General features: G+C 34.4%; 1 protein-coding gene and 1 long non-coding RNA gene across 2 annotated transcripts in view; both read right to left on the bottom strand.

Annotated features, from left to right (window-relative positions):
* Positions 1 to 2,284: 2,284 nt before the first annotated feature.
* LOC135143315 (uncharacterized) overlaps positions 2,285 to 17,018 on the bottom strand; it is a 28,955-nt gene continuing 14,221 nt past the window's right edge. The window contains exons 2-3 of the long non-coding RNA XR_010282749.1: positions 4,301 to 4,489; positions 2,285 to 2,564 (exon numbers count right to left, since the gene is read on the bottom strand). This is a non-coding gene — a long non-coding RNA (uncharacterized LOC135143315). The remainder of the gene's footprint in view (positions 2,565 to 4,300; positions 4,490 to 17,018) is intronic.
* Positions 14,252 to 15,893, bottom strand: LOC135143157 (uncharacterized). Its single transcript, XM_064075022.1, has 2 exons — positions 15,182 to 15,893; positions 14,252 to 15,128 (listed from the first exon to the last, which is right to left on the bottom strand). The coding sequence occupies exons 1-2, from the start codon at positions 15,587 to 15,589 to the stop codon at positions 14,298 to 14,300; spliced, it is 1,239 nt and encodes a 412-aa protein (XP_063931092.1). The 5' UTR covers positions 15,590 to 15,893; the 3' UTR covers positions 14,252 to 14,297.

Raw genomic sequence — 17,018 nt, 5'->3', positions numbered from 1 at the left:
ACTACGAGTTCGACGAAGAAGCCCAACAACGTCCCAAGCGGCCCCACAGAGCCCAGAAACAGAGACGGCGTGTGATTAAACACGCTGTCCCTGACCACCATCCACGGTCTCCCCCCTTACAGTCACAACGTTTCTAGAGTCAGGTATTGCAGCCGCCAAAATATAGTGATTTTATGACTAATTCTTAATTTATGGCCTCGCCTTTGGGCCCATTGTACCTCCCCAAGTCCATATCAGGGTGTTTTCCCGCTTCTCTACTCGTCAGGCCACCCAACTGCTTGAATGTACTTGAATGTAATGCAAAGGGTGGGAACTCCCTGATTTTTGCCATACTAGGCCAGATGTTCCCTAGTATGGATTTCCTGTAGGAGGCTAGCGCTGGACATTCACGAAGACTGTACTCGGCTGTTGCCTCTTCTTCATTGCATCCACGATAAATTCATCTGCCCTCTCGTTTACTTCGTTACCACTGTGTCCTTTGATCCAACACTAGGTCTACACTATTCCTCTGCGTTACAATACATACCTTAGCGTTAGTCTGCACTCCCAAACCAGCCCGGATCGAACCATGCAGCTTTCCGTCACCAGTATTGCAGACCTGCTGTCAGTAAGTACGCGCAATTTGTTGCCGATTTCACGTTCAGCAACGATTCTATCTCCCAGCATTATTCCCATCAGTTCTATTTGTAAGACAGACGTGTGAGGGCCGAGAGGTACACTGATTTGTGCGTTCAGTTGTTCGGAGTAGATGCCGGCTCAACCACTATCTGTTTTGGCACCCTCGACATAAATAACGATGTCGTCTCTTCCATCTGAATTATCTTTTATTGATATTCTATATATATCTTCTCATATATTAATTTTGTACCCATTCGGTCACAACCCATCCTTAACAAGGGGATTCTGTTGAACACTTCCGTCAAGATACGAGTATGCTTCGTTATGCGGCCTTGCTTGTTCCATACTCCCAGAGAGTGAAGTCTTAGAGTCCTCATTGCCCCTTCCTCTATGTAAAGGTAAGAGGTGCTAACCAAAGAAGTGTCTCCAGAACCGCTCTGGGAGTGGTTCTTATTGCTCCTGTAACACTGAGACACGTCACAAATCCGCTTGCCTGAGAAAACGGTAGAAATACGGCCCTTTACGTATCTCTTTGACGGTAGCACGTGACGGAGTTTGCAGCTGTCGAGTTTTATGAAGGATTCGCTGTAAAATACTTAAAAAGTCAAAGCCTTAAACCCACGATACTTTGGAGGTCGGTATAAGTATAACTAGTAAAAGTGTTCAGTGTTGAATTCGTAAATCGCAATATGTTCAACAGGAATCGTTTGATACAGTAACTTAATTTATAGTAGCCTGCATAGATATTGTAGCCGTCCATAGAGTCGAAATTTGCGAATAAAAATAAAATAAAACCGGCTCAAACGGAGCCGACAACGGCTTGCAAGTTCTGTCACTGCGGCACGCGTCACCTCACACAGGGGTGTATTTAAGGCTGTTTGCACAAAATCTTACGGTCACTGTAATCTTACTATTTTCTATCTACGATAAACGATTTGTCACACAGCTACGAAACCGATGATCTAGAGAAAGATGGAAGTTTGAAAATTTATTTCAACAAGTGTAATAACCGTTTGGTGCAACACAATTGGTTCAAGCAAACTAAAATATGACAGGAAACAAACAGTCCACGTGGACTAGTTTATAGGCGTGTTTGCTGCTAAGATGACTAGGTTTTTCGCTCCACCTGCCTCCGCAACGATGAATATACCATACCACAACTTGTGTACAGTGAACAGAGCTTCGATTTTATTGACGAGATTCAGCTCAGAAATTAAACAGATTATATCATAACGGAAAAAATGACATTTAATATTAAATACGTCTCTGTGCAACGTGTGCCAGAGTGACGTCAGATTTTGCAAGCCACCGTCGGCTCCGTTTGAACCGGTTTTATTTTATTTTTATTCGCAAATTTCGACTCTATGGACGGCTACAATATCTATGCAGGCCACTATAAATATCGACTTTTCCAGCGGAAAAACCGTTGCATTCTTATATTACATAATGTAACATCATATAACATAACATAACAACATAATGATTACATTACCGACTGTAATTATTCTATTTTAATTTCTTATGAAATAAATACATTTCAACTGTGGCATTTATGTATCATGTAATTATGAAATTATGAAACATAAAATATGGACTAACGTATTTATGTACATGCTACTACATATATCGTATAGTTTTTTTTATAGTTTTATTAAATAAGGAAATGTGAATTTTTAGAATTTATAATTAATTTCTTCGAATTTTATAAAAAGTATTACAAATTTTATATCTACAGGAAAAAATATTAATACTATTGGTAGTTGTTTACACGCAATATGCAAACCGCGATGTGACGATGTGACTATATTTTATGCAATCGAATAAGACCTAGAAAAGGTGTGGTCCACATCTGAAGTCGATGATTTAGGGTTTTCAGTACTAATTTCACACGCAGCATTTTCCACGATCTCTTCAACAGTTTCTTTTCCATCATTATGTAATTCGTCCTAAAACAAAAATTAATATAAATTGCTTTGAATTTGCGAAAAGATGCACAGCAAATAGTGCAACTCAAGACTTTTGTGACACAAAATGCAACTGAAATTAGAAGACACAAAAACCTACTTGTGATTTTTTTTCTCTTTGAGTAGAATATACGTTTAGCATGAAATAACTGCATCTGATATTAAAGATTTCATTAATAAATATTTTGTAATAACTTAATAAGTATTCTAAATTTGAATTTATTTTGTTAGTTGTATATTTTTAGAAAAGCGTTATCCCTGTAACTTATTCACACCTGACGACTAAATAGAACAAGGTTCTGTTTTAATGCTCGCATAAAATAACAAGTTCACAAATGCCAGAGACAACATTAGCAGCAAAATCTCATTTGAATTACAGTTGAATAATTTTTTAAAGGACTTGACACTATTATTAAAAAATTGGTCGAAAGTTGCTTCGACAGAACTTCTCTCACCCCTGAAGTACAATGGAACATATTCAGCATTTTCTAAAAATTATAAAATTTAATATCGCGAATTTTCTTTCTTATGAAAACTCGTATAAGTTGAAATAAACATACGTAAATATGTAATCTTAAAGCAAATGTAAATAAGCGTGTTATGCTTATGTTTCAAATAAGTTTCCACTTCACAAAATTTTGTGATTTGCTTATAGGTATATGTGGCTCAAAAAAATTAATGAGTGTGTCAGTTTATTGTACTGATGAAATCAGAAAGGACTCACTCCATTTTCCCGAAAATTTGTAAGTGCAATACTGTCATTATTAGTATTAACTACACTAGAGCTTATTTGAAAGCAGAAGTACACAGCAATAAAAGAGCGCAGATACCAGTATTTGAAACACCATTCAGTGCGCATGAGCACTACTTTCACAGAATCAGCGGCGTCGAGAACGAACTTGCTTTACTCTTTGGACCTGTTTTGTACGTTCTTATACTAACGCGTGCAACGTGTAAACCCCAATAACAACACTAATGGTCCGCCACTGAGTCGTCCATACTCTTCGCCCATTTTCGCGCTTCGCGCATTCGTCCCTCCTGCTCGATGTACTTCTGGTTTCAAATAAGCTCTACACCAATCCAAGTTGATATACGTATCCTTACAAAAATGTTGATCACATAATTTTGTAAAGTAAAAAAGTAAAAACCCATACGTGTAACATGCTTCTTTGCATTTACTGTAACATTACATATTATTTATATTATTTTTCTAAAATGTTGGATACGTTTCATTGTACGTTGTTAAAAAAATGTAGGTACATAAATACATAGTACAGGGTTATGTTTAAATGTTTCTTCATCGCAGGTGGCTTCAACAAACACAAAAAGTGGCAAATATATGGACTGAAACTTGTTTTAAGCCAGCTACGATGTAGGGAACATTTATAATACTGTACTTTTTGTGTGCACAAATATAACAGTTTTATTACCCCATCCGGTTATATTATAAAACTTATAGGTACTGATGTAGTTAATTAAATACATATTTTTCTGCTTTCAATCATATTTTTTAATTACTCTGTATATCCAATTCATTCTATGCGAATTTTTCAAAAAAACTTTACGACAGTCTATTAGTGATTAGGTAACCTTATTTACTCTGAATTACTTTCAGAGCATTTCATCTTTTACCAGCAGTTTAGCAAGATTTTTAAAGAATTTTTTTTAATATTATTTTATTTATTAATACTTTAAAATGTCATATATATTAAGCTTACACTGAAATGTTTGCTACGAGCTCTAGAAGCGTATAAAATCCACAGCACATAAAGGAACATAATCAACGCTGGCAAAAAAAAGGCTGCATACTCCGGAGTCCCTCGGGCCATTGCTTGATACAAACCAAACAGAGAGACGAAAATTGCTATCACAGTTGCTACATATCTTCCGGTTCTGCGTCGTTCTTCCTGCAATAAAAATCAACATAAATACATGTAACTCGCTGTTATGACATTAAACACAACATACATACATAATATGTATATCGGATGGCCGGAGTTTACGTTGCCAAATTTTAAGGAGTGGTAATTTACGACATTCTGATTCCAAAACCATATTCGCATATTATCTTAACATTAACATGTACCGTTAAGCCACAATAATTGTATCTGTCTTTGTTTGAGAGCCACTGTCCTGACTTTTAGTTTGGTGTAGGTACATGTAAAAAGTGTGTATAAAATCAAATTTCTATTAGTAACCGTTGTTTCTTATCTCGTCTGTTGGTCGTTACCCTGGAAACTTCTACTTTATAATCTGTACAAGGTTACAGAGGACCACCAGACCACCACATCACATACTGCAATATCAGGAGCATGCTCTTGCAAACCAATAACAAGGAAAAAGTTTAAAATAATGCTGATGCAATAAGACAACAAAAATAGTTGACATTTAGGAACCAGAAATGACACTTTCACCTGACATCTTCGAAATGACGACCTTTCATTTGTACACAGATCTCGCACACGTTCGAAATTGCCTGTTGACGGCTTTGTGAATATATTGGCGAAACTGCTTTTCGGACCTTATTTCTTCCATATGGACCAACTCCTTTACGTGACCCCACAAATAAAATTCTAAGGGAGTTAAGTCGGGATTCGATATTCATTTTTATTTTAAACGCAAGAATATAATTTAAAGCTATTTTGAAATCATCTGATTTTACTGTTATTATTATTTTTTTAATTACAAAAAGCGTTATCAGAATCTAATTTATTCATTTTCGTTCGGTAGCAAATCGTGCCGGGAAGTGTGAATAAAAAGGCAAGATTAATAGGGGCAAAATCAATTTTATCTTAACAAGTACTAGGCCCGCCCACCCGCCCCCTATATTCTCAGAGGATATGTCATTTGCCGAAATAAGTCTTATTTTAGCAAGTACTAGCCCCGCCCATCCGATCTTTATTTTCTCAGAGGGTAATACTTGCTAGTACGTGGTAAGACAAGTCATATTTTGGCAAATGACATATCCTCTGAGAAAATAGAGGGCGGGTGCGGGGCTAGTACTTGTTAAGGTAAAACTTATTTTGGCGAATGACTTATCCTATGAGAAAATAAGAGGTGGGTGGGAGGGGCTAGCACTTGCTAAGATAAGACTGATTTTGCCCCTATTAAACTTGTAAAAACTTGGTAAATTTAAAAGGTGGAGCAACACTATCAGCAGAAACAATTTAAACAAACTCGAATTTCCCATTTTTTTAACAAATTATAAATATAACATGTATATTTTTATATAATATAACTAAAACAATTCAATAAACGACAGTATTTCCTTTTCATTTTAACTTTCTTCAATACAAACTTTCTATAAGTCGAACTTCTTTCGGTGGCAAGTGACGATTCGACTTAAGGGAACTTAACTGTATTGTCGCCCTGGCACAACTGTGATGTGTAAGAACTTGTTATTAGTAGTTTTATTTTGGCCAAAGTTTCAAAAAGTATCTGTTTTATCTGTCCCCAACACTGCTGGTAGAGGTTCCTATCGATTCAAAGTGGCGGCATAAAATCTCATTTATAATACCCTCTGGTGTTGACTAATACAATTTGGAACTTGATACGCATAACATGTATAGTCTTTGCCATTTCTATTGAAACACCACCTGTTGATTTTGCTTAAAATTTAGCAACTGATAACAGCTTTCGGTTGATTGACAACGGTTTTTAGTTAGAAAATTGTCTGAATATGAACGTTGCCAAATTTACGATTAGCAAGTGGTGTTTCAATAGAAATGGCAAAGACTATAGATCATTTCGTGTTTGCCCATATTTTTAACTTGAATGCTAGGTCTAAACTACGTCGGACTAACTTTTCACGAGATTTAAATAATGTCGGGGGGCTAGCCGCTAGCGTTAATAATTAGATGGTGCTAGGTTAGAACAACGAGGTGCTAGATTTTGAGTTAAATTCATTAACTTGGTGGTGCCAAACTGTACAAATTCGGATAGGATGTTATTACTATAGTCCAGTCAAATTAGCGATCAACCTCGGAATGAGAGATAATAAGCTGAATTTTCGTATATACCTTCATTTTAGCGTTCTAAAAGCTGTCTCAAAAGTCTCATAAAATCTCGTGTCTGCGTCGTAAGTTATTCAAGGTCAAAGGTGAAGAAAAACAGTTTTTTCCGATTATCTCGGTTTCTATTGCTCCAATGATGTTAACATTTATTATCGTAATTGTAGAGCACAAAATTTGGGACAAATTTTATTTGAAACATTTTTTCATGCGCTCAATCGTTTTTGAGATAGAAGGCAGTGAGCGCCCAGCGCTCATCCATACGTACTGTAATGCGATCAACCGTGAATATCTGTGAATACTACCTTTAATTTTGAATAATTTGTTTTATTTATCAGTTAATACATTGCATTTAATAACATTTTACATATTTTCAATACATTCATTTAATGATAATGATACTTACTTACTTTGTGGAATTAAAAACTCTTTAAATGAAATACTTATTGTATGTATATCTTAATTTATTGAAAGTAGATTTTAAGTAGAAACATAACTAAGTACTTTATCTTTCAAATGTGTAAGTTTTTATATATTAGATAATATATTATACTTGTTATATTATTATATATCTAAAAGTTATATTAATTTTTTCAAAGTAAAAATTTAAGGAAGTAAAACGAGTTAATGTATTTTAATTTTATCTTTGTTCAGTACCTGTACATTTCTTACGATTGAAATTGAATTGCAGTGAAAATCTAGAAATCTTTAATAATTTAAAGAACAAAAGTATTAATTTTCTTCTTTTCACCGTCATCTTCTGGACGTTCGGGAATTTCTGTTTCATCGTCATCATCTTCGGTGCCCTGAATCGTTGTTTCCAGATCTTCCAGTTATAATCACGATAGAAAAATAAATTTAAAACCTTCCACATTTTAAAGATATAAATAAATTGAGATATACAATAAATATTTCATTGAATGCGTTTTTAATTACACAAAGTAGGTAAGTATTATTCAATGAATATGTTGAAAATATGTAAAATGTTTAAATACAATGTATTAATTGATAAATAATACAAATTTTTCAAAATTCAAGGTAGTATTCATAGATATTCACGGTTGATTGCATTACAGTACGTATGGATGAGTGCTGCGCGCTCACTGCCCTCTATCTCAAAAACGATTGAGCGTATGAAAAAATGTTTCAAATAAAATTTGTCCCAAATTTTGTGCTCTACAATTATGATAATAGATGTTAACATCACTGGAGCAATAGAAACCGAGATAATCGCAAAAAACTGTTTTTCTTCATCTTTGACCTTGAATAACTTACGACGCAGACACGAGATTTTATGAGACTTTTGACACAACTTTTAAAACGCCAAAATTAAGGTATATACAAAAATTCAGCTTATTATCTCTCATTCCGAGATTGATCCCTTTTTTATCCTAAAATGACTGAAAAAAAAAATGCGCTGAACTGAAGTTATTTATATAAAATTTATAATTTGTTGCAATGGACGTCGACAAATTGATAACAGAGAGCTTTTGAAACGACAGCCCCTATGGAATCAGGCTCATCCTGATCACCACAATAGTCCACTTCTTTCGCAAAAGTGGGGAAACAATGACTAATATATAATCGAAAGTCTCTGGCATCATCCTAAGCTACTGGAAGAACCTGTCGGGATTTTGACACAGTTCTTTGTTAGTCGTGTGATATTTTCCTTTTGTACATCTTCTCTCGTCTTTTCCTTTATAATAAATAATATTTCACCGCAGCACTTGTCTCGAACAACACTACGTCTTCCACGTTCATCTTGAATGTTTTTAATCAAACGAAAAACTAATTTGAAATATATCCATCACAGCTCCAACATATTTCTACCCTTACACACACCGACTCGATTGATTCATTAAATTCAAACTAAAACAAAAAAAACCTATAGACCGAAATTCAGTATATTTAATGAAGACCGCGCTAATTATTTTCGTATAATAGGAATAGGTAGGTAACTACACCTTGAAACGTTAACTTTACAGTTCCCTATAGCCGCAGTCAAGTAAATGAATATATTTCCTGATAGAAACAATGAGTTTCTTTACTCTTTTTTTATCTGCCGTGTAACAAGTTGTTACTTTAACAAAGATCGTAAAATGAAGGAAATGAAAGTATATGAACTGTATATCCTTTTTTTTTAATAATAATGAAAAAACTTTCAGAGTTTAAATAATATATTTGTAGTCACTGCTACACGTGTTTCGGTACACAGTACCGTCTTCAGGCAGAAAACACGTGTAGCAGTGACTACAAATATATTATTTAAACTCTGAAAGTTTTTTCATTATTATTAAAATTAATATGGAGTTTAAACACGTATCAGCCTCATCAATACAAACTGTATATCCGTCAGGGGCAGAAAAGAACGCTGGTTGTATGTAGGTATGTAAAGTTTTTGTCCTTAAATTTTGGACGATTTTTGTTATAGCAATTTTCATATTTTAGATTTTACTGTACTTACTACTTTTTAATTTTTTTATGGTTTAGGTAAAATAAAATTATTGTACCTACGTATTTTTTAGAATATCAAAATTAAAAGAATTTGCTATTCATCTAAAAAAGTGAATTACTATCTTCCTCGATGATTATTAAAATGTTTACTAAGTTATACATATAGACAAACATTGAGAGAAATTTTACAATTACCTGTAGTTTGAACTGAAACAAATGATTGTATTGTATTGTATGAATTCCCTTATTACGTTTTTATCTGCTATGTAACAAGTTGTTACTTTAACAAAGGTCGTAAAAGTCACAAAATAAAAGTATATGGAAGCTGTACTACGTATCTATCAGGAGCAAAAGGGAGCGCCGATTGTATGAAGGTATTTATAGACTTTTCCTCAAATATTGTGTTGATTTTGTTGCAAGAATGTTTACTAATATCAACATAATAAAATCGTTTGGGAAAATATTAACACTTTTATGTTTTTGGAATTTAAATATTTATTTAACTTGATTTTTACAGTTGTTGAAATGTAAAGTAGATTCCATTGTTAAAATTGGCAACAAAACCATATACGAAGTATGGATACCAAATTCAATGGGACTTGACAAGCTGCATACAAACGAACAAATAGATTTTTAAATTTGATTCGTCTACGGGTTATCGTAAAAAAATAAAAATTGCAAGAGCATGAGTAGTCTAATTTTGATTAATGCTTTGCTGCTTTGTGAGATCAAAACATTTAACAACTGTCAGCCTCCTCTAAATGGACTAATAATCCCATCATCACGAAAACAACGGCAGACTTTTTTGGTTCTGGTAATCACAAAATCTGATGAAAAGTTAACAATTCAACAATGTATGCATTCCATTTTGATCTGAAATAATGATCTTCAAATTATCAGCACAAAAACCAGAAACCGAGGTGCTTTTTTCAAACAAAAAACCACCCGTATAAAAACAGCTAACACTGATAATCATCTTTAGTCGTTCGTCGTCGTTAAATAAGATAAGAACAACTTTTTAATTTTTCGTATTATCAATTATGTCTGGTTGTACGTCTCGGTCTAATTGTGGTTCCTGCACCACCACAACAACAAAACCGAAAACCAAAGTTGTAAAAAATAGCAACATCCCTGTTAGGATTAAAAAAACAACCGACAAAAATAGCTGTGGCGCCAGAGGTTGTGCTCCGTGTGGAACTAAGGCTAAGAAACCTGCTAAAACTTCTAAGGTAAGCGAGATAATGTTAATAGCAAGTTCTATCTTTTTTCTACTTTATAGTGTGCAGCTACCGCTATGGGTACTAGAATTCCAGTACGGGTTCAAGAACGAAATACCGTAGCTCTGACAGTTCGTCCAGGTTCACCTTGGAGTCCTACACGCAAGTATAGCAGCGATGATTGCAAGGGTTGCAGAGGAGACGGGTGCAGGTGCTAAAGGGCAGGACCCTCAAGCGAAATTTAGTTTATAGTTATTTTAATGTGTTTAATGTAAGTTTGTGAAAATATGCGTGCTTGTGTGTACGTTAAGCAAGCATTCTAAGACTTAAATGATGATCTTTGCTGTATTACACTATTTTGATGTGATTATAAAACAAGTATATTAGTGTTATAATTTAACATTACTTACTGCCCGCAAAGTGTAAGCGTAAGTGTAACACCACAAGTACAGATTTTTTACAACAATCAGATAACGAGTGGTTACTACGTCGACAAAACTATACAAACCATGCAGCTGAGATTAAAGCGGTAATTTTGAAATATTAATTCCTTCGTATCTTTTGCTTCTAAAAATTATTACATTTGGTTTGTAAAAGTAATTTTGTTGAAAATTTTCAAGAAAATTACCCTATACATGCACGCAGAATGAGCTGTAATCGAAGGCCAAAGAAGAAAAATTCTCTTCTCAGCTTGTAAAAACTTCAGTTTTAACTGAAGTTTTTGAGTCCTGGCATAAACAATAACAAACATTTCAATTAAACTGAACTTAAGATTGATAAAAAGCGCTTTTTATTTTCCTATAAAAAATGCTACATATACACTAGGTACTCTTGATTAACTGAAATAATGTCTCAGTTTATTGCAACCATAATTATTTCAAGGAGTTCCTGTACTCAAACATTCCATCAAGTTAAAACTCGTAGCTTCTGATGTGTCCTCCTGAACGGCACATTTTTTTAGGATCTCACTTACTTTATTGTCATCATTAATCTTTTTCTTCAATTTTGCTTTTACCTCGTCGGTCAAAATGTCACCGGATTCGCTAATAAAACCCATCATCCACAGGCTGTAAATTTGTTTTTCCTGAAATGAAGGATTTATTTTATGAGGCATTCCAGCTTTCCTGAAGCATTCTTCGCGTAGCTCTTCCAATTTAGTCAGGCGTTTTTAATTTGCAGACCACAGTTTATCTTGCAGACTGGGGGTTAAAAATACTGCAATCAAGTCACAACTCGATATTTGCTTATTTCTCAATACGAAGATTATTGATACAAAATTTCAACCCGTTTCTCCGAACCACCCCCAAAACAACTTTGCAGACTGGGGCTTAAAAATACTCCAATCAAGTCAAAATTTGATATTCGCTTGTTTCTCAATACGAGGATTATCGATACCAAATTTCAGCCTATTCGAAGAAACCCTCAAAAATCACCCCCAAAACAACCTTGCACACTGGGGGTTAAAAATGCTTCAATCAAGTCAAAACTCGATATTTCCTAATTTCGCAATACGAAGATTGTTGATAACAAATTTCAATCCGTTCAGAGAAATCGTTGAAAACTACCCCCAAAACAACCTGCAGACTGGGGCTTAAAAATACTCCAATCAAGTCAAAATTTTATATTCGCTAGTCTCTCAATACGGAGATTATCGATACAAAATTTCAGCCTATTCTAAGAAACCCTTAAAAATCACCCCCAAAACAACCTTGCAGACTGGCGGTTAAAAATGCTCCAATCAATTTAAAACTCGATATTTGCTTATTTCTCAATACGAAGATTGCTGATACAAAATTTGAACCCGTTCGGAGAAACCGTTAAAAACTACCCCTAAACAACCTTGCAGACTGGGGATTAAAAATACTATAATCAAGTTAAAATTTGAAATTCGCTAGTTTTTCAATACGAGGATTATTGATGCAAAATTTCAGCCTATTCGGAGAAACCCTCAAAAATGACCCCCAAAACAACCTTGCAGACTGGGGGTTAAAAATGCTCTAATCAAGTCAAAGCTCGATATTTGCTTATTTCTCAATACGAAGATTGTTGATTCAAAATTTCAAGCCGTTCGGAGAAACCCTTAAAAACGACCCTTAAAACAGATTTGCAGACTGGGTGTTAAAAATACTCCAATCAAGTCAAAACCCGAGATTTGCTTATTTATCAATACAAAGATTGTTAATACAAAATTTCAACCCGTTCGGAGAAACCGTTACAAACTACCCCTAAAACAACCTTGCAGACTAGGGCTTAAAAATAGTCTAGTTACGTTAAAATTTGACATTCGCTAGTTTTTCAATACGAAGATTATTGATGCAAAATTTCACCCCATTCGGAGAAACCCTCAAAAAAATCACCCCCCAAACAACCTTGCAGACTGGGTGTTAAAAATGCTTCAATCAAGTTAAAACTCGATATTTGCCTATTTCTCAATACCAAGAATGTTGATTCAAAATTTCAATCCGTTCGGAGAAACCGTTAAAAACTACCCCCACAATAAACTTGCAGACTGGAGCCTAAAAATACTCGAATCAAGTCAAAATTTGACATTCGCTAGTTTTTCAATACGGGGATTATTGATGCAAAACTTCCGCCTATTCAGAGAATAGGAGTTAAAAATACTCCAGTCAAGTCAAAACTCGACATTTGCTTATTTATCAAAATGAGGATTGTTGATACAAAATTTCAATACATTCGGAGAAATCCCTAAAAGAAACAGACTAGGGATTAAAACAGCGTCGGACTGGCTCGCCCGGCTACCCGGCGATCGCCCTAAAAGCTCAGGGTTCCTAACGAATCACTTCAAAAAATTATTTTTTCGCCAGCCGTCTTAAAAGATGTCACTTTTAACGTCAATTTTGGACGGAAAACTTGACGTTTTTGTGAGAGTAAAAAAAAGTTGCGTTACTAAAGTAACAACGTCATTTTTGCCTTTTTAATCCTAGCATTAATTTTTTTTTTCACTAGCAGCCTGGACGCATGCAAATGCCGACTCATTTAGTGGTAGCAAATTCAACTTTTGCTACCACGGGTTCAAAAAGAAAAATTGAGGTTATGTACGCAATGTTTGATGTGATTATTTCTTACAAAATGAACAAATGTGTGCTACAAACATTACTTGAGTATACGCATGGTAGTTGGTAGACGGTAGAAGATAAAATGATTAACTCAGCGACAAGTATAAACGGTTTTCTTTGTGTTGAAGATTTAGATCAAGTTTGATTAGGAATCAAAACAAAATCACGTTGCGTCAAAAAATTGAACGTTTATTTTTCAGTTTATTGTCTTATGGTTTCTACTAGTGAAAAAAATAGTATATTAACCACGGTTGCAAAGCCACTTCTAGACCTCGCACTTAGAGCCCTCGACGCTGCGCGTCTCGGGTTCTAATTTGCGCTCGGTCTAGAATGCTTGGCTCTGCAACCTTGGCTAATAATATACTATTTTTCACTAGCAGCCTGGACGCATGCAAATGTCGACTCATTTAGTGGTAGCAAATTCAACTTTTGCTACCACGGGTTCAAAAAGAAAAATTGAGGTTATGTACGCAATGTTTGATGTGATTATTTCTTAAAAAATGAACAAATGTGTGCTACAAACATTACTTGAGTATACGCATGGTAGTTGGTAGACGGTAGAAGATAAAATGATTAACTCAGCGACAAGTATAAACGGTTTTCTTTGTGTTGAAGATTTAGATCAAGTTTGATTAGAAATCAAAACAAAATCACGTTGCGTCAAAAAATTGAACGTTTATTTTTCAGTTTATTGTCTTATGGTTTCTACTAGTGAAAAAAATAGTATATTAACCACGGTTGCAAAGCCATTTCTAGACCTCGCACTTAGAGCCCTCGACGCTACGCGTCTCGGGTTCTAATTTGCGCTCGGTCTAGAATGCTTGGCTCTGCAACCTTGGCTAATAATATACTATTTTTTAATCCTAGCCTTAAAAAGTTTTCAATTGTTTTATTTTGAGAATGAAATGCTATTAATATTTTCCAATTTTATTATTAACTTACATTGTTATTAATTATTTAAATTTTAAAATTAATATTGAATGTACAATAAGAACAACTGCGATTGATTTGGATTAAAGATTTTCCGTCACTATTATCATTTTTCATGCGGTCAGTAATAATATTTTGCGCTAACACTTCTACCGCTCCTGCTGTCTGGTTGGTCACAGTGTCAAAATTCAGGTTTACTGCTCCCACATTCCTACTTATTCCGTCTTCACGTGTGATCATTCTATTCGTAGTTCCACTACTTGTACCTGATTCTTCTAGGTTTACTTCGCTCACATTCCTATTCGTTGCGTCTTCATGTATTTTACTTGTGGTTTCACTACTTGTACCTGGTTCTTCCAAACGAAAAATTTTTTTTGCTACATCTTTTTTGTGTTTAAGAGACTCTTCTATGTAACCTTCGGCTACACTGTCAGATTTCCACCCACCGTGCCTCTTGAGGGACGTAATATCACCGCCAGAATCCACAAAAAGCGTGGCAGAAGTCCGACGTAGGCAATGTCCGCTGTATTCTTTAAAGTTTTCTAGCTTTAAATATTTGGCTACTTCTTGGGGTACACCACTAATTTTATGAATGCCAACTACTTGTCGATGGCACATTCCGTCGACATATTTAATAAAAAACCGACCTTCATTAAACATTTTTGGACGAAGCGCAACATACTTTTCGTAAAATTTCAAATACTTTTCCCCCATAACCGTAAATGATCTGGGTTTTTTCGTTTTGGTATCAGGAATTTTTACCAATAAACCTGCTTTAATATTTTCAATATCTTCAGTTTTTATTTGTAATAGTTCGTGACACCGACAAGCTCCGCTAACGCCAAAGATTACAACAATCTGAAAAAAATTCGTAAAATAAATATAAGCTCTTCATTAGGTTATAAACATACTTTCATCATCAGGAATTTGAAATCCGGAGCCGTGTCTAAGAAAACTTCTATTTGTTCATTAGTTAAAACCCTTGATTTCTTTGGAACGTATCCTTCTCCTTGTTTCTTTATAAACGCTTTTAATTTTGAATACTTTCCGATTTCTATGCCATTTTTTATATTTAAAGTTGCTTTCACCATGGAATACTGCGACCACAGTGTGGATGACTTCATTTTTGTAGCCAATTCGGAAAAATATACCAATAGGACGTTCTCAGAATAAGTTTGAATCTTTTTCCCTTCGCACCATTTGATGAAGCGGGTATACGCGCACTCATACACTTCGCGCGATTTTGTTGGTAACAAGTTCAGTACCACGTTTTGTGCTTCTTCTAGCACATCGGGAGGTAACTCTTCTTCAGGATTCATTATTAACACTGCAAACGTTTTCACAAAACAATGGTATGTAAGCAAACAAAAAAAGCCTTGACGACGTGGATACCAGACTACTTTGCAGATTGATTCATTTCTGCTCGATATTATTGTTATCAATATTTTGTATTTTTGAGATTTACTTTTTGGCTGGCGAAAAAGTAGTATGTTTCATTCGGATTAAAAGTCAGTTTTTGACTCGCAATTTTGCATCCGCTCGGCTTCGCTTCGCTCCGCCTCGCAAATGCAAAATTTGCTCGTCGCAAAAAATGGCACTTTTAATCCTAATAAAACAATCTACTATTATTATTAAAATTTAATTTAGTTTTTTAATTTATTTTTTTATTATTTTATTGTTAATTATTAATTAATTTATTAATATTTAAATTTAAAAAATATATAAATGACGAATATAGGAGTATTTGTTATAGATACGTGAATTTCGATAATTTGACTTGATGTTTATCGCTGTTAGATAATAATCAGTTGCTACTATGTAAGAATGCATAAGTTCCGCATTTTTTCGTCCAGTCTCTCATTTTAGGGTATGTTTTTACACGTCATTTTCGCTGTTAACTTGGTTCATTCAGTACATACTATATGCTGGTTTTGAGCTCTTTGAGGTATAATTAAACTTTCATCATCAGTCAAAAAATACAAAGTGGTGTCCAGAAGAGAAAATTTAAAATTCTTAAGAAACAAAATCTTAAAGATATTTAAAAAAAAATTAGAGACATTTTTAATTTCTGAGAAACCTAACGTAAAAAAAAAACGTTTTGAAAGAAAGTTTAAATTAATAATAATAGGAAGCTCAAACTTAATTTTATTTGAATTTCAAAAAGAACCCAGAAAAGTGCTAATTTCTTAATTAATTATTATTAATGGGAAAACAGATAAAGATCCGTTATACATATTCAATTCGACGCAAAATTGTCGTCATACAGCCTTTGGATGGTGTCCAACTGTCCACGTCCATTTCTCTAACTTTCTGGTAATTTGTTCTTCTAAATTGGCTTAGCACCCGTTGTTGTAAACCTTTCTACTTAGTATTGCCCAAATGTTGTTTTCGATTGTTCGCACTGAGGGCACTATGGGGGGATTATCTTAGGTACAAAATTTATATTATTTCTTTCTAACCAATCCCTGGTCATTGTAGTATAATGGCATCTTGCTAAATCGGGTCAAAATATTACATCGTCGTTATTATGGTGTTCCCATATATTGTTATGTATTGACCGCGTCACTTCTAATACGGTCAATGAATGGTGCTGAACCGCCAGCCGAAGATATAGCCCATCAAACCAAAATTTTATCTTCAAACTTGGCCTTCGACTTAATTTTATTTGTAATTTCTTCTATATTGTTTGTATAAAATCCATCCTTCCATCTCTGAATAGGCAAACGTAAAATATTTTTCATCGCCCAG

Source organism: Zophobas morio, unplaced genomic scaffold (genome assembly GCF_036711695.1).
Source record: "Zophobas morio isolate AGI-343-1 ecotype UQ-CSIRO unplaced genomic scaffold, CSIRO_AGI_Zmor_V1 ptg000058l, whole genome shotgun sequence".
Lineage (NCBI taxonomy): Eukaryota > Metazoa > Arthropoda > Insecta > Coleoptera > Tenebrionidae > Zophobas > Zophobas morio.
This window is presented reverse-complemented; position numbering and strand designations above follow the sequence as displayed.

Coding starts and splice junctions, on each gene's coding strand:
- LOC135143157 (XM_064075022.1), bottom strand. CDS start 15,589: ATGAATCCTGAAGAAGAGTTACCTCCCGATGTGCTAGAAGAAGCACAA. Junction 15,129..15,181: donor TCAAATTCCTGATGATGAAA/GTATGTTTATAA, acceptor AATTTTTTTCAG/ATTGTTGTAATCTTTGGCGT.